Source organism: Haliaeetus albicilla, chromosome W (genome assembly GCF_947461875.1).
Source record: "Haliaeetus albicilla chromosome W, bHalAlb1.1, whole genome shotgun sequence".
NCBI lineage: Eukaryota > Metazoa > Chordata > Aves > Accipitriformes > Accipitridae > Haliaeetus > Haliaeetus albicilla.
This window is the reverse complement of record NC_091515.1, coordinates 6,158,342-6,180,154: the sequence shown is the minus strand read 5'-3', so window position 1 is coordinate 6,180,154 and position 21,813 is coordinate 6,158,342. Positions and strand designations below refer to the sequence as shown.

Genomic DNA, 21,813 nt, shown 5'->3' with positions numbered 1-21,813 from the left:
AACAGCATTTAAAAATAATAAGCTTGTTGGGTTTTTTTTCAGTAGTGTTTCTCCTAACACAAAATTTTAATTGCAGATTAGTTTTACTCTTGTAGTCCTGTTGATAGATTTGAGGCAAGCAACATACATCATTAATTGTATTGTGTAGGGGATCATATTTCAAACAACAGCTTTGTCTGACCGAGCTACTACAGCCTGTCCGATTGTTGTGGAATTGTCATTAAATGGAAATGATGCCTGGGAATGTTGAACTTAATGTTATGTTTCCAAATACCATGAATAACATTACAGTACCTTTAATGAATTTCATAGGAGAAAAACGTCATTAGACAAAGCAACAATATTAGCCCTGGTGCCCTGGCCAAATTCCAATCTGGCTAATTGCGTTCTGACACCCATTATTTCTCAGTTGTTTGAATTTGGTATGTTTGTGTACCTCACTGTTCATTGATATGTTAATGCTGTACATCATCAGGTCGTTGCTGTCTGTCACCCCAGAGTTAGCTGGCGACTACTCTTGACCATCCAAGTGCTTTTAATGAAGCTGTAGCTACAGTACATGACCTTGAAAAGATTCCTTTCAATTTACCTTCCCGCAGTTCATCAAGTTACTTAGATATTGCTTAACCTAACAAGTAAACATAGATTTAACTTATTTCAGTGTTTGTTAAACATACAGCACAACCTCACATCCCAGTTCTGAAATAACAAGCTGCCGAAGTCCATTAACATGCGCTTAAAGCTGGGCACAGAGATGACCTCCCCCACACTAGTGCTTTAGTTCAGGTCAGAGAGGCATTCTGAGCAGTATCCCCTAATCATCTCCACTTAACCATGCTTTGCTTTCAATCATGGAGCGGTCTCTGAGAACATGACCTGAACTATGCATGAAATTTAAGTGAAGATAATGCTTCAGGAGCACAACTTGTACATCTCGGCACCAACTACTCATGGAGACAATGGCCCTGGAGTAGAGTTAGTCCAAAGTTAAAAATAAATTCCCCAGATGTGGACTTCAGAATAAAATGGTTTGTTCTACAGCTCTGCTCCTGTTGGTTCATACTACTTGCTTATGTAGACATAGTCATATTCGACTCCTTTATTCAAAGGAGCAGATCTGCATTTTATTATCTTACTAGGCTTTGATGTAAGGGTGTCCCATGGCTCAAAGTCTGGATTGCAGAATATTTGAGAAAACCCTTCTGACATTGCCATACTTGTTGAGAGTTGTAGAGGGCTTATGGAGGAAAAGATTCTGAAGACCTAAAAGCTCATTGAAAGATTTTTAAAAAATATAGGACCACTATTTGGAATTGTCTTGATACACATTCAGGCAGAATCTTCAGTGACAACCTTGTATAACAGGTTTTTCTGTGTCTGTCACATCACAAAGACATGATTTCTAATGTCATTCCCAAGAGCCTCTCCATGCCCTTTATAAGCTTGAGTGCTGTTTGTGATACCCAAGTCAGATATTCATGCACACTAATTTTCCTGTTTGAAGACCAGACAAGATCTTCAAGGAGCACGTAAAACACTTAAATAGGGCATATATTTTGATATGCATTGACAGTGATTAAAATATAAAAGCCCAATAAATCGTAAGATCAGAAAGAGGTAGTGCCAAAGATCACTCACTGGAAGAGAGTCTTCATATCACATTGTGAATAGAGTATTCCTGAAACCCCCATCTACTGTAGGTAACCAATCATATCCCATTTCTGTTGGGATCAGGTGCAATGTCCTGTTCTCTCAGCAGAACAACTGAATCCACATCCCTCCCCATCTGGTACATAAGTACCCCAGAAGCTGCACAGATTGTACTGCATGTTGCACATGGCACTGTTATTTGAAGCCTCAAGCTGCGTGTTAAACTGCAGCTGGATTGTCACCATTAAGGTTTTGTCACAGTCTGATTTAGGGAGAAAGTCAACGATCTGGAAACAGATGTGAAGTTTTAAATGTACGTCATCAGATCTTCAGGATTAATTTCAGGCTTAACACTGCCTTGGATTTTCTTGAGGTAGAAGAAAGAAGACAAAAGAAATGGGGAGAAGAATGACAGGATAAGTGGAAAAGAGTAGACAGGATCATGTGAGCACAGATGCTAGTGAACTGAAAAACACTATTTTATTTAATTGTTACATATGTCTGCACAGAAGTCAGTCATTTGAAAGCAGTTGTAGTGTGCATAAGGAGCCTCTTAAGATTTCCATATAGGAAAATCTTTTTTCCTCTTTTCGAAGTTTCTGACTGAGATTAAGGATATTTTCCATTCAGTACTGGGACACAACCAAGCCATTTTTAAGATGGTCTCTCTCTAACTCACTGCCTTGCACACACACACACATATCAATTCAAACAGCAAGGAGGAAGCAGAGAGGAAGCCAAAGGAAACGAGTGATCAAAGATTGCTAAAGACTTTGAGAGAGCCACAGTCAATGCCCTCATAGTCAAAGAAATCTGCTGCTGTATGGGTGGTGGTGGCTCAAATTTTGTATACAAATCAAAGTGGATTCAAGCCACTGGCTTTTCAGGCAAAGATAATCTCATACATATTTCTCTATTTTAACTAGATTTTTTTTCAGTCTGAGTTTGAGAAACCTTTAATTAAATCTAGTACGTTCACGAAAAAAATAATAATCTGCATTTAATGGCTGGTAACTTCCAGTGAAAACAGGTTTTTTGCCACAAAGATCCTGAGTGAATCTTTTTCCATGCTGAACATCTATATTACTTCAAACAAAAACAGTGGGGTTCCTTTTCAAGTAAAAACAAGGAACATCTGGATGTGATTGGTGAAGGCTGCTTTAAGATCCATAATATATGAATGAAAAATACTAAGTCCTTAATTTATTACCAATCCTAGTGTGTTGTGCTTTGATTAAACCTCATCTTGTGCTAATAATTCTTAGTACTGTACAACACACGCTACAGAAATCCCTGAGGTAGCCAAGGAAAACCAAGCCAAAACCAGCAGAAAAGTTACTTACCTGTCTGAACTCTTCAAGATCTATTTTGTTTCCCACCAGCACCAAGGGGATGTCATAGGTGTGCCGGACACGATAAATGAGTTCCTTAAACTCAGCAGCTTCTTGAAAGGATTGGCGGTCTGTGATGGAATAGCAGATAATGAAGCCTTCTCCGCCCCGCATGTATTGGTCCCTCATGGCTGTGAATTCTGCCTGTGGAATAGGAAGAACATGCTTGGTAATTTGGCAAACAAAATTATTCATCTGTAAATAACAAACTTGCTGAAAACTTCCCCCATTCCCTACATAATTTCCTATTGCTTGTTTTACTGGTTTAAATACTGCTTGCTGAAACTTGTGCATCCTTCTGGGGCCATCATCCTGGATAACACAACACCAGGATTTCTCTTAAGACCTTTTTTTTCCTTTTCCCATAGACTCTGTCTTCTAAGAATATGAATTTATTATGCCAGTGCCTGCATACAGAAAATCCTGTCTCATGTATTTCTAGAACCTTCTGCAGCACTTTTGGTACACATAGATAACGCAACTGAATGAATACTAACAGGTGTAAAAAAAAAGCTATATTACGATCTAGGGATTGGAGACAGGTACAAACTCCTTATTATGCACTCAATTCAACAGCTCAGTAATATCAAAAAGACATTCATTGACTCCCACCAGCTTTGGAATAGTGCCTAGTAAAACAGGAGTAGAATCTGCAAAATGTTCTGCTCTTTCAAATGCTCTCAGAGAAGCTGGGGCTTTCAGTTCAGTGTGGGATAATACCATTAAATGAAAATGAACAATTTCAAAGAGTGTGAGAATTGGCCCAATTTCCTCCTCCTGCATTTTTCTCTATTTATATATGTATTTATTGTCACAGCAACACTTCTGTTACTGGTATGGTTTTTCAGAAGTATTTAACAACTGCCACATTGTACAAAAATCAAGATTTAGTTTTCAACAACTAGTCTCATGCACTGTGGCTTGAGAATATGTTTTAAAGCCAGTTTCTTTTTCAAGTTTGTTTGCTCTTCTTGATCACAGCCCAGAATAATCCAATACCATGGCAACAGTCAGTCAGGATCAGAATCCTCCTGACAGAATCAGTTCTCCAGAGATATTAAGATGCAGGAAGGTCTGATAAAGCAAGGAATACATGTATCAACATTGGACCATTTCTATGAGCAGCAGGATGCAATATCAAGTCCTGTATTTTTTACACTGTTGAGAATTTAGGATAGGATTTTAAAAACAGTTTCAGTTATATATATACATATATCTCTTGAGTTCTGGCTGAAAATTGAAGGGAAATGGATTGCTTATGCTCTTTTAAAAGTCTCAGCCTTAAATCTTTCTCAATAGTCACTCATGTTGATTGATAATACTTCCTGTGAATAGACTTTCGTGTTGACCATTATCATTTATTCATGATGTATCTTTTACCCAAGGGCTTTCTTATATATCATGCAAAATATTTCACCTGCTACAGGAAAAAGTTCATAGACTTAGCTCCAAAATAGCAGACTAATAGGCAATTTAAGGGTAGGATTCTGCTTTGAGACTTACTCAGAATTTCAAATCTCTAAACTATCACCACTGGCATCCCAGGAGAGTTTATTAACTACCAAGCTACAGCATAGAGTGGATCAGGCCATATTCTATCCCATCCTCTTGAAACTGGATGAAGAAGAAGTAGGGCAGCAGTGGGGTGAAACACAGAAGACATCAAACAAAAAGGATTCTATGCTCTTCTGGGGTGGGCAAGACAACGAATGGAAATCTGCCTCTGTTCCCAGGTCTTTGCCTGACATCTTCTTTAGAAGACCATACTCAAGGTCCAAGTAATGGGCAGGGAGTGTTAATGACTAAACACAGAGACATATACCTTCTCCCTTACTCGCCCTCAGATCCTCGGGACCCAGAATTAGGGTTTCTCCGCAGCCCCCGTCCCCCGTTCACCCAATTGTCCTCTCTTTGCCTCAATCACCTGGAACTGTTCTGCACCATGATGAGTAGGGTAGTGTCCTTTGTAGGAGTTGCTGAACAAGGCCAGGATCCCTTCAGGCTCAGCAGACAATGGAAACCTTATGTGGAGTTAAACTTGTGGATTAAGGCTCCTGAATTTAGCTGTCTGTGTAGCTGCAGGTCACTATCTAAGGCCCTGTTATAGATAATGGCAAGCTAGTCAATGCAATTAATGGACTAGAGATTGCTTCTGCTGATGAAAAAGTTATCTCTTTAGTTACCTAATTATCTATTTTTTTGTTTATCTGTTTTAGAGCGAGCTGAACATTTATACAACTGAATGGAGCCACTAGCTCCCATGTAGACATTGGAAAGTAGATGTTTTGGTATGGAACTTAAATCCCAGCCCAGACGACCCGTCTTCCCACGTTAAAGATTTCATAAATCAAGTACTGTAACACTGTATGATTATTCTGCACAGCACTAGAGCTCTGCTTAAGCGAGATGATCCACCTCTAGGAAGTGCTCAGAACTTTGTACGCTCATTTATAGCTATTTATGGCAAACTAAGAAGGAATTAGGTCACATATCCCTGTTTAAGTTACTCACAGTAAGTGACTTTCCGCAGCATGAGGACTCCCAGGATCACTCCCCAGGAATGTTCAATGGCTTTCGTTGACTGCTAGGAGACTTTGGGTTCCTAAATTTATACACTGAATCATTCCAAGGGACAGAGTGCTCAGCTTTTAGGCACTGCCATTCTTGAGTCGGAGTCATTTACCTACACATTCTCGTTCACGCCTGCACATAGTTATGACTTTAAGGATATGAATGAATTTACTTCTGCAATTTTTTATTATGACATTTTATTGCTGCTGATGTATTAGACTAAACAGCCAAAGTACTTTAGTGTCATGTTTGCAGTGATCCATTTTCAGAGGCATTAATTATTCTATGTAAACTGGACTGGGGACATCCACTTGGTTTTCTGTTTTTAACTCAGTTAGTCATTTCCATTCTTATTTTTTGGTGTTGACTTTCACTTCTCAGCTTTTTCCCCTTAGCATCATTGCTCATTACAGAGTCAAGGACTCAAAGGTCAAACACAAACAAACCTTTTATTGGATTTCAAAAAAAGTGGTTTTTTTTCTCTCTTCACCAAGAATCCCAACATAGTAATATATACTAAGAAAAAGAATAAATACAATTTCTAATAAACATACTATAACCATTGCAATAATGTTTGCATATTATATACACAAGACAAAGGACTAAGATGTAATTAAACCTCTTTGTTAATTTTTTAGTTCAAGTCCTACTCCAGATTTCACAGTTTACTTGTATCTCTACAGTAAGCAGAACCAAAATCCAAATTCACCTGGGATTTGTGGATGTTCAGAGGTACACTGAGACAGACCTAGAGGTTTTACAGATTTTTCAGTCATTTTATTTTTATATTTTGCCTGGTTCTCTTATAAAAGAAAGCAACAGTATATCTGTGCAGTTGGCACACTAGTACAGTTGGCACACTAATATCTTTTTTAATTGTTTCCTGATGTAAAAGTTACTTTTTAAAAAATTATTCAGGAATAGTACTAGATGCCATTTGCTACTCAAGAAGGGGAAAATATGAAACATTCCCAAGTCAGTAAATGCCAAAGGGAAGAGACAAAAGGAAATCACACCTCCTCAAAAGGAAATCAATTCTGAGAATTAAAGTGAAGATTTGTCATGCTTGTAGCACTTTGCAGCTTGACATCAGTCTCTAATACTCTCTTGTGCATTATGACTAAGTCTTAACTGAAAAACGTGGTAAAAAATCTTTTGAAACTAAATCACCATTCTTAGGAGAGATGGTATACTTGAGAACAAGCACAAGTCTGGATAGAAACAAAACAAAAATTCTCTAAATTTGAAAGAAGGCAGCATAACTTTTTCCTTTTCTTTTTCCTTTATAATTGAATGTAGAAAAAACCTGATACTAATCCTCATATGATTATATATGTCTACCTGTCGTTGAAGAAAGTTAGCAAGAAAATCTCTCAATGATTATGTTGCTCTTAAATAGATGCCACATTTGCTTTTTATCAGTTCTCAGGCATCTCCTGTGATTTTTCAAAGATAAGAGAATGGCTTCACAATGACATAGAGCAGCTCCCTCAACATGCTCAGAAGCATCCCATCCTGTTGTATCCAACTGCAGACACCCAGATTACCTAACTTGCACCTGTTGATCCCCCTCTGCTAAGGGCAGTGTATCTCTTCCTCAGACTTTCCTGGGAGGCATAAAGATGTGGGATGCGTAAGAGCACAGCTTGCCTGTACAGGCTGGGATAGAGAAAGTCCTAAGTATGTTAGTCCTTTCCATGTTCCTCATCATTAGGCCACTCGCTCCTTTCAGCAGCAGCTCCACATTTTTCCTGGTCTTTGTTTAGTTGCCAGCATATCTGTAGAAACCTCTCTAGCTGCCTTTTTCATCTCTCAAAAGTTTCAACTCTAGAAATGCTTTGGCTTTCATAACCCAATCCATTCATACCCAAGAATACTGCTACACTGATCCTTGGAAGACTGTCCCTGTTTCCACATTTCATCCTTCTGTATATGCTTTTTCTAGTAGCTTTTAGGAGAACAACTTAGCAAAGAAAATACTTAACCTCTGTTTTCTCTCTGCATCTTGATTTATCCTCTTTTATCCCACTTTTCATAACAAGCAAAAGAAAGCTTTTCAAAATGAGCAATATTTTTAATTAGTTTTAAAATTCATATTGCTTTCATAGAAATATAAATAGAATTTGCATGTTTTATTTGTTTCTTAGACATTAGAAACTTTTCCAAATAAGATCAGCATCCTAATGTCTCCAGAAGAAGAAACAAAGGCATCGAGCAGCAAAGTCAGATAGTGTACGCTTAGATACCTAGATCCTTATGAAGGATTGGTTTATGGGTTGCTATCAAACATAACAGTTTGGATCTAATGTTCAGGAAGGTGTATCACAAAGTGCACTGAAGCCAAGCCTGGTTCTTTACTCTTTCCTAAGTATTTCCTCCTGAACAAAGCTTTGATCCAACTCAGAATAGAAATTGTTAAGAAGCAACCTCTTCCACATCAGCATTTTACAGCAGCAGAACTGAAGAGTGAAGCCAATTCTCCTGGATCCCCGTGTTATGCATGGCTAATAGTTAGCCTTGTCAGCCCCAAAAGGATAAAAGAAAAAGAGGGGGAAGAGAAGAACTAACAAAAAAAAAGGACACAGGCAATGAGCAGGGGGTCACCATATCTGTCCCTTCTTTTTCATTGTGTGGTGATGTGTTTGAGGAGTAAACACTGTGCAATGCTTAGAAGTGCAGTCCTTCTCCACGCTCCTCAGAGGTGTAGTGCTTAGAAATTTAAAGATGCAGCACCTCAGAAACAAAGGTGTCATGTTTTTCAAACTACACACACACTCCACACATTTTGATGTCTGTTCTTTTTTTATGATCTTGGCTGGTATCTCTGGAAGAGGTCAGAGTCTCCCCAGGGAGGCCAGCCTCACAGTTTGAGAAATGCCACTTTCTGTATCTTCTTGTCTTATGTTCTGCTTGACTTTAGAACTGGGAATCTGCTAACAGATGTTCTTAATCAAAGCTGTCTCCCTGATTACCACAGGGGTCATTCTTATTACGAAGGGGTTTTTTACATTTCTAGTGAACGCTGGGGGAGGGAGGAGGTATGATCTTGGAAACAGGCAGGATATTGTTCATCTGTGACAACGAACAAACAAGGGTAAAATGAACAAGAAGGACACAGGAAACTCAGTGGGGAGAAAAAAAATAATTTTTCAAGTAGTGAGGGAGGAACTCAAAAGTAATGACCATACCACATAAAAGAAATATGTGCAAATGCATTGTTCACTAAAAAAAAAAAAAAAACAAAACCACCACAACCCAACAGAATTTTTGGTTACAAACAAGTTGAGAATTTCTTCTATCAGGAAAGTTTTTGCCAATATGGTTAAAGATTATTTTTTAGCAGCAAATGATTTTTTGAAGCCAAAGTACAACCCTCCCATTTCTCTCTGTTAATAAATTCTCTTACACACATAAACATCACAGTTGACTTCATTGGGATTATGTATCATTCACCTGGCACTGGTTGTCATAAAGTGTGCTTTCCTTTTCTTTTACCTCCTGAAATAGATTTACCTAAGGAAAATACATTGGTGAGAAGTGCTGTGATAATTATTTGGTTTTCACTAATTTTTTTAGGTTGGGTTTTTGGTTGGGTTTTTTTTGGCGGGGGGTGGGGTGGTAAAAGCAAGTAGCTTTTAAAAGCTTATTTGTAAAAGCAAGCAGCAAAAAACCTGCAGCAGTTACATTTCAAATGAGAAAGAATCCAGACAGGACATTGGGCAGATATTATATCTTATAACCACCATAATACTGCTACTACTCTAGACGCAAAGGAAGGGACTTGTTTCATCTGGTTTCTGCCACTGAAGAGGTACTCACCTATTCTACATTAGTCTTCAAGTCTCTCTCTACAGTCAGAAGAGAGAGATGATCGACTCCAGAGAGTGATCCAACCCATCCTCAGAGAAGTCCTTAAGATACCAGGGATGGCTTTCCTTTGTACCTCTCTCACTACCTCAACAGAGACTAAATACCAGTCCCAGCCTCTGTGGTCCACAATATGAGCCACAGCCCCTGGCCAGTCATATCCTTCATGCATTTGGATGATAAGGCTTGTCCTCCTTTCCACTTTAAACTTTTCATTTAGTTTCTACAAGGCTGTTTTATTTCTAACAGAGTTCAAAAGGTCAAGAGGATGTATAACATTTAGTGCCTAAAGCCAATAGAGGATTTTTCCCTTCAGAGCACACAGCAGTGGGAAACGTTATCCCTCAGTATGGGTTAAGTTACACTAGATGATAAACAGACACCCTTTTTCCATCACAGAAATCAAAGTTCCAAATCTGCTGCCTTTGCTCACAGGATTCCAGCACGCACCAGCTCTAGGTTCCCAGCAATGACACAACAGAAAACAAGAAAGCACTGAACGATATCAGCATCACTTCACGCTCTCTTCTTTCTTCCCTCCTATTTCCAGTCATCCTTTGCAAACAGCAACAACAAAAGGCGTTATATAGCAAAAGATACAGAAAAATTTGCAGCAGGTGGTACTCGGCCACCTGCGCCAGCCTAAACCATCTGCCACATCACTGGGAGGAAGGAAGGGAGCTGTATAAGAGCTCAGACACAGCCCAAAGAAGATGCAGGGGCCCTGGCTTAAATACTGGAGGACAGGGATTGATTCTTCTCTGCATCAAGTCTCTGCACTGTTCTGGGTGTACATCAGACCCCTCTCTCGCGATCCTTTTTGCCTGCTCTAGTAATGATCCAGGAACAGTTCAAAATGGGATTAGTATAAATGAGAATTAGCCCATAAGCCTGCAGTGGAAGTGGATTATTATTATAATCAGTCCCTTGATTAATGATCAGTCAGTGTCTCACGCCTTATAATTACAGGAAGGAATCCTTGCTTCTGTTATAAAACAGCAATAGCCCTTTCCTTCTGTGAATTTGTACTGGGGACAAAATGCACATCACCGATGATGGGAACGGTATAAATAGAACATAAAAGATGCAGTCCATGTTCCTAGCAGACTAATGTCTTTCTGAACTTAATCTGACAGCCTTCCAAGGCAATATTATGAACTCCACATTGTACAAAATCAGTAGCCTTTTCTTAACTCTGGGAATGTACATGTAAAAAGCTGAAACAGATACTGAAATTAATCTGTAATTTAGAAGACAACTAGCACCAACAATATCAACCCTGTTAAAATCAGTGCCTATTTATCTGGCCACTCCTCCCTATGTTTAAGCTAATTTATTTACCTGGGAAGGGAAAAAAGCATGAAGAAGGAGGATATTCATGACAGGTGATCTTTGCTGGAAGACGCAGGTATAATTTTCACTTTTGCAACAAATAGCAGCATTACTTCTTAGCTGCTTATTTCCAGGGTTTTCCGGGGGTCAGTGTACACTCTGGAAATGGAGGAGATAAGCTCGCCTAGGTAGACTGAATGACAGGGAGCACCTCAAGTCCTTGCCTATGGGCAAGAAGATGGTCCAAGCTGAGCGAGTCAACTGAATGGACGGTTGGCAATTTAAGAAACACTATTAGACTCGTGCTGAACACGAAATGCAAGCGTAGCCTTATATCCCTAATTTTCACAAAATTTTGGCCAAAGACTTTGTAGAATAGCTTCCTTCTCCTACCCTTCCCCCACGCTTATGTTCTTCAGCATCAGCCTTCTCCCTCTAGAAAGAGATCTTCAGCCCCAGACAGGAGCTGGTATTACACTAGACCTCAGTTCAGGATTCTTTCTGAAGCCTAATCTATTTGCATGGAAAGAGATGGATTCCTTCACACTGGTTAATACATCTTTAATCTCTGACTACTGGAGAGCCTTTATGAACCTCTAAATTCCTGAATATAAAGAATGAATTAGCTAAAAATAGACTTTCATTTCTTAATCTGAGTCACTATATCAGGTTAGTTCATGAGGACATTAGTCTCATCTTCATTCAGATGAGTCTGAGACTTCGAACTGGTATGTCTAAATTTTCACCCTTTCTGAAAATCACCAGTTTGTAAGCTTTGATTACTGACTCCTTTAAATCACTGAGGAACACAATCTGTTTTCATCATTTGTGAATTCATGTTGTTTCCCACATGTGGGCTTAAAAGATTCAGGTTCCCTTCTCTTTTCAGCTGTGATACTTCTTCCCATCATATCTGGTATTGCTCACAGTCACAGACCGTGCAGGATTAAGTCTCATGAAAAGCAGGTGTAGATGTTCCTTCACACCCTGAACACTGATGGATCACTACTGCACTGCCCCATTCACTAACTGCGGAACATTTTGTCTGCACTCACTATTCTGTATTCTCATACTGTTCTGCATCATGGCTGACTTACAGAGTAAGATTGAACCACATCAGCTTGGCAGAAAAAAATAAGTAATGAAAAATAAATATAGAAAAAAAAGACAAATGAGAACAACTTCCAATAAAATAACTCAGGACTTCAAAAAACAACATCACACAGTGACCCTTCTTTCTTACTATGCACCTACTAAATAACCTGCACTGGCACTTAGACCATCCCTCCTTCTCTGCGCTGATGTTCCCAATGTTCCCACTCTAATTGCCCTCCTGCCTTCAGGTGATAATATATTTGCCAGTTTGCTGCAATTGTGCTTTTGTTAACTTTATTAATCCTGCTCTTCCAAAGATGGTTTGTCACATGCAGTAATGGAAATATGCACTCCATCACCTGGGAGATGATATCTACTTTTCATTCATCCCCAAATATGGATGAAATCACCATATCAATTCTCCACAAAGCCAGTAAAAATGCCTCGGTGCTACACTCCCTAACTCAGAGAACTGTCTTTTTCTTTCATATTAATGCTAATGGTTTCTCTCTTAGGGATAAACACCTTAGTAATTTTCTCCTAAATGCAGGCACTGAAGCAATCTTCACTGTTAACTAGCTCTAAAACCCCCAACTGCATTTGGTTTATAGTGCACCGTATAATACTTTTTTCCCCTCCTCATTGGTATGCAAGAAAGACTAAAGCCAATTTTCACCTTTTATCACAAATGCATCATAAATGGTAAAGGGAAAGAATTAATAGCTCAGTAATTACATTTTAGTAAACAGCAGAGGAAAAAAAAAAAGACAACAACCCACTAGTGAAGAGGTAATGACTGCAGCTGCAAGCAAGGGCTCGCCAGGGATTCAAACGAGCCCTTGTCAGCTTACGTGGGCATTGCAGACTTGCCATCTTCCCCAGTGAGGCTTGTGCAGCCTCGCAGAAGCGAAACGGGAGGCTGTGGAGTCAGACACCTCATTGCTCTGATAAATGACTGCAAATGATATTCTGGCTTGCATATATATTCTCTCATGATGACTTCCATAACAAGTGTGCTTACCTTAAAAATTCCACAACACAGGTATTTGTCTCTCCTCCCCTGTGCCCTACTCATCACCAGAGATATAATTTGAGCTAAAATTCTGAAGAGGGGGGGAAAAAAGAAGCAAACAACCTGCAGGGTGGCTGGTTTAGACTTTTGTAGCATTTAATCAATTGCGCGCTCATTTCTGCCACTGAAATTTAGCTCAGTGTTTATCTGAGGGATGTGCTCCCCGGGGACTACATAAATCATCACCAATACGAACGCAAAACAGCTATTCTATAGCTGCGCTGATTTTGTATTGCTTACAATATTAAAATCTGGTATGAGTCTGTGACACAGAAGGACTAAGTTTTCATTTCCCTATGACTTCCAGCATGAAGGAGATCCCACTGTTCTTTTTTCTTTGCATTTGCACAAGTATTTCTGGTGCAAGTGAGATGGCTAGGTAGTGTTACGTGCACAGCGATAGTCACTGGATTGGCATCTATGTGTACAGCCCTACAACACAGCTCTCAGTGACCTTCTGGGGACTTGGGGGAACAGAGCCTTAGCTGAAACAGCAGGAACGTGTGTCACGTCTACTGTGAGCAGTTCACAAAATGTCTCAAAGGTTACCTTCACATGAAATGCAGCTATTCGGCACTAAGAGATGTTCAGTGGGACCAATTCTTCTATGACAATTCAAACAAACATCTAACTTTTTAAGGACTTGATCATTGCTTCATACATTCAACATACACTGAAGATTTCATCCAGATCAGTTTCTATGATATCTAGGCTCTAAAGTAAATCAGGAATAGTTTAACTGAAGCTAATTCACTTCTGGTGGGGTAAATGACACCCATTTTCAGATCCACAGCCTCTGCGTCTTCCTGTAAAACAGGAGAATAGTTTTCATTTCTTTACAAAAAAGCTGTCAGGACAAAGAGCGAGCTCCAAAACTGTAAGTCATGAGGTATCTAGGTTAGATCAATAGATCCTGAAAAGATGCTGAGTAGCTTCTGAGATATGCCAAGACTGCCCAACACAAGGCCACAACTCATCTGCAATTCTGAAAGTTAGTGGAGTCTGACTTCTTCAGCTTGCTTCAAGGTGTTAGTCCGCTACCCCACTGCAAGCAAGACAAGATCTGGTTTCTTACACAGGTACAGCCAATCCAGCTACTGCTAAGCTTTTGATTTTTGTTTTTTCGAAATAAAAGATTGCTCTCTGGCATGGCTTGTTTCACATCATCCCACTGCTCTGATAATGACATGGAACTCCCGTGACAACAATTTATTCTCCTCAGCCATTAGGCACAAAATAAAAGCAGGCACAAAAATCTATGCAAGCTATGCAAGCTATGCAAGCTTTCTCCTATGCAAGTAAGAAAAATACAGATCTGAAATACATCCAGTTTAAAAAAAAAAAAAAAACAAACAGAAAATGTTCCATATTTTCACTAATTATTTTCTTGAATTTCTACTTTGCTCTTCATTTCCTCTTTTAAAAATCTGGATAAATGCAATAACATTCCTTAGATTACAAAGGAGAGGTGACAAGCAATGGAGTTAAAAATTTACTGAGGTTTACTTTTTCTGGGGTTTTCTTTTGGGGGTTTTTTGGGGGGCGGAAATTGGCAGGGGGAGGCATTGGGGGAGATGCCACTTCCAGGTTCTGGGGCGAAACTATTGGAACTTCAGCTGTGAAAGATAGCTTTTGTTTTTAGGCTTTTCCAGCCCCCACCTGCTAGTGTGAAATTAAAATAACATCTTTAGAAAGCCTCTTCAAGCTTTTGCAATTCAAAGGTTTGGATGATTCAGATAAGACTACGTAACTTTGCTCTCTTCTTTTGTTTTTGCCTGGAGACACCATCATTCAAGGTATTAGTAAGAGTATCCAGCAGCTACAGAATAGCATAGAAGACAAATAAATTTTGAAAATTACGGTTCTTTAGGACAACCCACTTTTCTTGAGAAGCATTAACACCCTGCTTTGCAAAAGTCCCTTCTCTTGGTCATTTGTTATTGCCAGGTCAAATGGCACCAGGTGGTGCTGTTACACATGCTTGTTTTCTCAGCATGCAAACCAAGTTTTTAGTCCTGGAAATAGCTTTTTTATTTGAATTTTGTGAAAATTGATACAGCTAGAAAACAGTTTTCTGTCCACTGGAGTCCCTGGTCTGCGTACAGCTGCTTGGTAACAAGTAGCTTTTGATAGACAAAACTCTGCAAAATGGAATTCCTACTGAGATTATCTAGGACAGTCGTATATATATATATATGTGTGTATATATATATATATATATACACACACACACACAGAGACACAGAAATCAGGACACACTCAGAGCATGTCCAACATCTGCTGAAAGTAACTTCCAAGGGCTTCAGTGCCATTCAATAGTGAAAAGAAAAAGTATACAATACAGTCTGTAATGTTAGAAGAAAAGGTAAATTTACATAATTACAGTTTTGTGGAGGACCTGGATGAAGTCTAATCACATGGGATGTGTTTATATAGATGTTTTCTATACAATGTACACCAGAACACAAAAAAACCCCCATGGAAATACTACAAGGAAAGATCTGGAAAGAAGAAAAAAGGATTTTGCTACTTTTATCAGAATTTGTAATAAAGTATTTTCTTCTTTTCAATGTTCTTATTTTAAAAAAGTCATAAATCATTCAGCAGTATCATTGTATTTTGGAACTTATTAGTTAAAAAAAGACAAAGAACAGCAAGAGAGAAAGCATTTCAAGAGAAAAAAATAATTTATTGAAAAAGAACAGAAAACACTGGAAAGTATTCCTCCACCTGCAATATGGAACCACTAGCACTGACTTTACTAAAGTGGAATGGTAGCGAGGGGCAGGAAATCAGTATCACTAGACTCAATAAACTCTGATGTTCACCCTAAATGCCTGCTCTTCGCAACATCTTATTGCACCTGTTTGTCAGAAAGATAAATGCAGACCTAGAAATACAAACTGATTCATCCTTTATTGCACTATGAGTCATTCATTGACATGGATGGGAAAGGAAGTTGGGAATCTTAGTTGCTAGTTGTCTGTTCTTGCTAAACTAATATACTCTTTTTTTGATGGTATATGCCTAGATCTTTTCCTACTGAAGCCAAAGAATATTTTGCCCATAATTTGAAGTAAATTGGAGTCGGGTCTGCAATTTCACCTATGATTTACTGGAACTGTTTTTTTCACTCAGTATCTGTGCCAAATAAATGCTTCTGCAAAATCTGTTCGTTCCCAAATAAAATGACTTGGTCATGGGAGAGATTTTAGTTCTTCCTAGAAAGTATAGAACAGCTTGTCTTGAGAATCCACCAAATTTTCAGTGCTACGGTTTGACTTTCTAAGTATGTCATCATCAGCCTGCGAAACAACATATAAAGAAAATAAAATTAATGATGTTCTTCACCTAATACACTGTGTTAATGGTTGCTGCTTAGTCCTCTACTACTATGCTTTAAAAATAAAATGGATTTCATTTACCCACTACAGTACCTAGCAGAAAGTGCACTGAAATTATTTCCCCCTTAAAAGAACATACTGTAAAGGACCATTAAAATATAATTACCACCAAAAAGGCATTTTACATTTCCTTGAGATAAGCTGTAGTGGTGTAGTTTGAAATTCGACTTCCATTGATTCAGGATTAGAGCAGCATGTTTAGATAATAAGCAGAAGGATCTCAGATAACAGCCTGAGTGAGTCATCGGACTATAGTGTTTAGTCTGAGAAAGTGTGTTTATCTGAAGGGCTCTTGGGACTAATACGGTTCCTCTTCAAAGCTTGAAGCAGGGGGCAAAAATCATAGTCCTGGAGGTTGGCAGGATAAACATGTCCTGTGATTTGCTAGCAATTTGAGAGATGGATTTCACTACACAGCGCACTGCTGTTGTCAGGTTGAAAAGTGTCTGCCTGGAAATGAATTCATGTGCACACAGCTCCAGACAAAGGAAAATCTCCCTGAAATGGCATGCCATCACATTTTAAGGCCAATTTTTCAAGTCTCTGACTCACACCTGGGAAATATACTGGTGCACTAAGTTTATCATAAAAAGCTCATGTTTTAACAAGCAAAAATTGGTGCAATAATCTTGAGATGTACTGTCTCACTGACAGGTATAGAAATCCATTTTTCTGCATATTTGCCTGCTTCGAGTCTGAAAACAATTTTGCCTTTTCTACATAGGGTCATCTCAGATTGTTTTTCAGTGAAGGGAACTCTGATGCTCTTTAAACGTTCTGTGTGAGGCCTAAACAGGGAGGTTGGGTTATGTGTCATCAGGAGGAAAGCTGTGGCAAGAATAAAAGCTCTGGTGTCAGTCAACAGTTTATAAATACAGCAGGAGAGATAACTGCTGTGTATGCTCCACGAGGAGGAATTCAAACTGGGCTCCAGAAGTAGCAACATATTTTTAAGTTAGAAGAGAGAGTGAGAAAGCGTGAATGAGTGAACAGAAGGTTTCTATAACTCTGTGTGGAAGCTTTTTGTGCATGGTTGGAGCAGCTGGGGGTTGTCACTAGCTGAGAATAATCGTGAAGGGAACGGAACACAAAATAAAGGACTTGAGGTCTGAATGTCCTTTCATTTGCACCCACAAGTTTCATGGAAATCAAAGAGTTTACACCAGTTTAAATGAAATATATTTAAGAGCAGGTGAGGCTTATGACACATTAGATAAGAAAAGGGAAATCCCAGAACTACCTCCCCACCAACACCTCTCCCAACCTTAAGGGCTAAAGAGAGGCACATGGGCGAATTTCAAGGGCGAGTTACTCAAAAAATGTCCCACAAACATGGTTGAACAAAGAAGCTCAAGCTATCTTTACATTTGCATTTGCAGATTTCCATTAAGTTTTTATTATTTATTCCACATGCCAAATTGTAGCTAGCCTGAAGGGTTAAAAGCTAACTAAATAAAATTCATTCTGAAGCTCCGTCTCACGTTTACTCTACTTTTATTTGCTTTTTGGGTTTAATTGAAATGTAGATGCAAAAAGAAACCTTTTGGTTTAATAAGAGAACTTCTAGTTAAAGAGCAGCAAAAGGCATCACTGATAGCTTCTTCTAGCAGCAACTGTGAGGCTAAGGATACATGTCTTCTAGATTCAGTTGTGCCATTGAAAAAGAAAAGGAACATCAATTTTTCGTTCCTCACCTTCTTGCTGCATGCCACGTTTGCAAGCCTTGTGGTAGGAACTGCTCAAGTAAGTGCTGTTTATGACAATTCGGCTATGAGCAGCTACATCTGCAATACCTGCTCTTGAAACTCTCTGAGGCAAAGGCAACCTTATTCTGTCCGAAGTTGACTGCCGTGAGTAAAGACAAGCTACGCCGCTGGCAGGTGTAGGGGCTGGTGAAAAGCAGGGGTAGTGAGTTCAGTAAAGCATAACTACTTACACTAGCCCTACAGACATTAAGAATGTGCCTCCTGCTATATCTTCAGTGGAAAAACGATATCACAAGAGCACTAGAGGACAACTGAGGATGTAGAAAATATGCATCCAGAGTTCATGGAACATCAGTCTGCTTCCTGAGAGGAGCAATCTGATGTATTTAAAGACATCTGTGTATATGAATAAGAAGACCAATAACTAGACAAGCAATACTAATGGTTTATTCGTATTTCTAGTTTTCACTTTGCCTGAATGTTTTTTTAACTTCAGAAAGTTGAGAACCAGAAATGTATTTTTGAAGCACCATTTGTGGTTTTGTATCTATCAGTTAAAATATCAAAGATTTTTATCCAGTTTCAGGTATGAAATCAGATGTGGATTAATTCTGGACTTGAAAATAAAGAACTGTATTAATTATTAATAAATCACAATATTTGGCCGGTGTTGCAAGTGTTCAATTAGTGCATAGATACGGCAGGGAAAGGAGGAGCATATCTAGTGAAGCATATTCTCTAGAACAACAACAAAATACATTAACTTTAGTCGGTTTCTCTATTGACTTCTTGTGTTTCCCAAATAAGGAAGAATTACAATTTTAGCTCCTTGATCTTCTGAAGTGATTAAAGACATTATTCAAAGTTGATGATGAAGTATTTATGGCTGCAAGGACACCCAGAGAGAAATGAGATTTCCGCGACGTGATTTAGAAGCTGTAACATTATCTCTGCTTTAACATCAAACCCAGCGAGTTACCGTCAGAGCACACCATCATCAGCGTAACTGGGTGCTTTGGATTTTTACCTTGAGTCCCCAAAGTCACAGTAGGATTTCAGTTTGAACTTCAGTGAGACTAACATTAAGCTCTCTGTGAGGGAAGAGTCTGTTTTAGCTGTTGACTTCAATCGGAGTTGGATTAGGTCTTGATTTATTCTGGAGCTATGTAGTGCAGATAGAGAGGCAACAAATTCAAGGACATCTGCAAAGAGAAGCAGCTAATTCTAGGATACTTAGAATGGACAGTTTCTAAAAAATGGAGGTGTAGGAAAGCAGGAAGAGCTTCCTAGCACAGATACACGGAGACACGTTTCAGTGATGACAGTCTGCACTGGAAAAACAGGGAAATTTAAAGCTGAGATTTTCTCATACCAATGCAACTTGGATTTTGAGGTAGAATAGCTACGCCCAGGCTGTACAATGTCCTGGGCTGATGTATCTGCAGAGCGAGGTGCTAACGGCACAGGTCTCTGCTTGCTCCAAAATCTCTGCACCACATTTCATTACGTGGTTATTACATGCCACGGGCCTCTAGTATTATGGCTATTTTGGTCCCTTCTTGAAACAAAACTCTCCAGCTTTTCTCTACTATTGCTCTCACCAGCTTTCACTGTTTGCATTACTCCAATTTCTTTTCTTACCTTACAACTGTCAGTTATGTTAAAATTCATAATATTAAGCAATAAGTGTGTGCCCCTCCCCCCAGTTAAAAGTGAGGTTTGGTTCTAGCTTTTTTATATGATCAAAAATTTTTAAAAAACATGTAAAAATTGTACAGTCTTGTGGGGAACTTTTCCTACTAAGTGAGCATGACTGACAAAATATGAGCTTTGTTTAAATTGGAAAAGATAATATTTTCAGCTACTTAAAAGGCCAGTGCATAGGGATATTTTTTTTTCCTTTTTCCTGAATCTAAAAAAAAAATTTCAAAAGGATTGAAGATTGCATTCCAATTTTTTTAAATTTCATTTTAAGAGAGGTGGACAGAAAATGAAATATCATTTAAAAAATACTTGTTCTAATTAAAAAAAAAAAAGAGGCTTTGATTTTGGTGGGGGCTTAGGGAGAGAAGGAAACTCTCAATATCTGATACTATCATTTTTTTATCAACAACACAAACTTTTATGTTTCTAGTACCAAAAACAAATGGAAAAAGAATCAAAGTAGAAGAAATTATTCCTCTGGGGTTTTATAACTTATTACTCCCCAGCTCAAAATAAAAGCAGACTATCTATTTTTGTTTCATTCATCATCCATTCTTTGCTTTGATTTTAAGCTGCTTTATTTTCTTTGTATAAATATTTGCATTAATGATGCAAATTTAGGATCAGGTAGCTCATCTTCTCTGCACAAGTCTGTAAGCAGGAGCACAGCACAAGGAACTCTGTACCTACTGTACCTTCTTCTATGGTTTGCAGAATTTAACTCCTGCACTCTCTCACTCTCCACAGCAAATTAGGAACACACCTATGAATATGAATAAATGCTGTAATAACACTTTGCTCCCCTTTCCATTAGCAAAAAGCTGGACACATAAACTCTGATTCATCATCTCTCTTCAGCTCTGGGCAAGGAAGTATTTTACTTTTTAGCATTTTAACTCTACAAAATAGGACTAAAGGCAATTTAGGAATAGAATGAAGTAGATTTAGACAGTGAACTATATTAAAGACTAACACAGGAGGTCCCTAACACATAAAGCCTTACAAGACTAAGCAGCCGAAGGTATAATTTCAGTAATAACCGTGTACTAATGACAACACAAGGCTGAAGTTACTAGTCTCAGACTTCCTGAGTGAGCAAAGAAGTTGTTGCTTCCTCTTCTCCAACAGAAGTACAGATATTTTCAGACATATTGGGTAGTAACTATGATGTTCCTTCTTTCCCCCAGCCAAATCATTGCTGAAGTTATGCTAGGACTATTAAGCATGACAAACTTCTTGGGCCTGTTATAATAACAAATTCTAGGTCAATTAAATTCACAGCTTTGGAGACATGCCTTGAAATTTAGCTTAAATTTTCTGGAGAATCAAACACTTTCACAGGAGACTCAGCAGCAAGTCACTGGTTAACTGCTGAGACTGTATAATTTTGGGTCAAGGAAGAATAATTCAGGGCATCTTTTGATTCCTGAAACTGGGTTGAGTTCACTTTGAAATTGGCCTATATTTCATTCACATGTAAAACTCATGCCGCAATCCCCCTGAACTACTTTCAATTTATATGACTTGATACCGTTCCAATTCCTGGCAGCAGACTGCATTTCCCACCATTTGCAGTGCCCAGCCAAGGTGCATTCAGATGTTTGGGAAGCTGAGATCAAGGTTTCCAGGCTTGTATTTCCTAAATCTTTTTTTGTTTGTTTCAAGGATCTACCGTCCTTGTTGACTGACTCATGCCTGTACAAAGTGCACACACACTGTGGAAACTCATGAAATTATCAAAGCCTTCAAACAGAATCTCATGCATACCTCAGGAAAAGATCAACCAGCTGCAATATTTTGATTAAACAATAAAAACATTTTGAGATGGGGATGCAAAGAGGATGAACTGAGTCAGGTAGAAGAAATTCGTGCATTTAACTTCTGCTTTTGCCTTGCTGTATGGGAAACTGAATTCCCTGACTGTTGCTTACACATGCATACACACATTATACATACACTGTGTGTTACTGTTGGCTTTAAGATCTTTTCCTTACGGGTGAGCATTTGATGTTTAAATATAA

The 21,813-nt window shown here is 38.7% G+C and overlaps 1 protein-coding gene across 1 annotated transcript in view; it reads right to left on the bottom strand.

Annotated features, from left to right (window-relative positions):
• The window catches only part of RIT2 (Ras like without CAAX 2), a 177,169-nt gene that overhangs the window by 81,623 nt on the left and 73,733 nt on the right, over positions 1 to 21,813 (bottom strand). Inside the window, exon 4 of the mRNA XM_069775069.1 lies at positions 2,994 to 3,185. Within this exon, the coding sequence (XP_069631170.1) occupies positions 2,994 to 3,185 (192 nt within the window). The remainder of the gene's footprint in view (positions 1 to 2,993; positions 3,186 to 21,813) is intronic.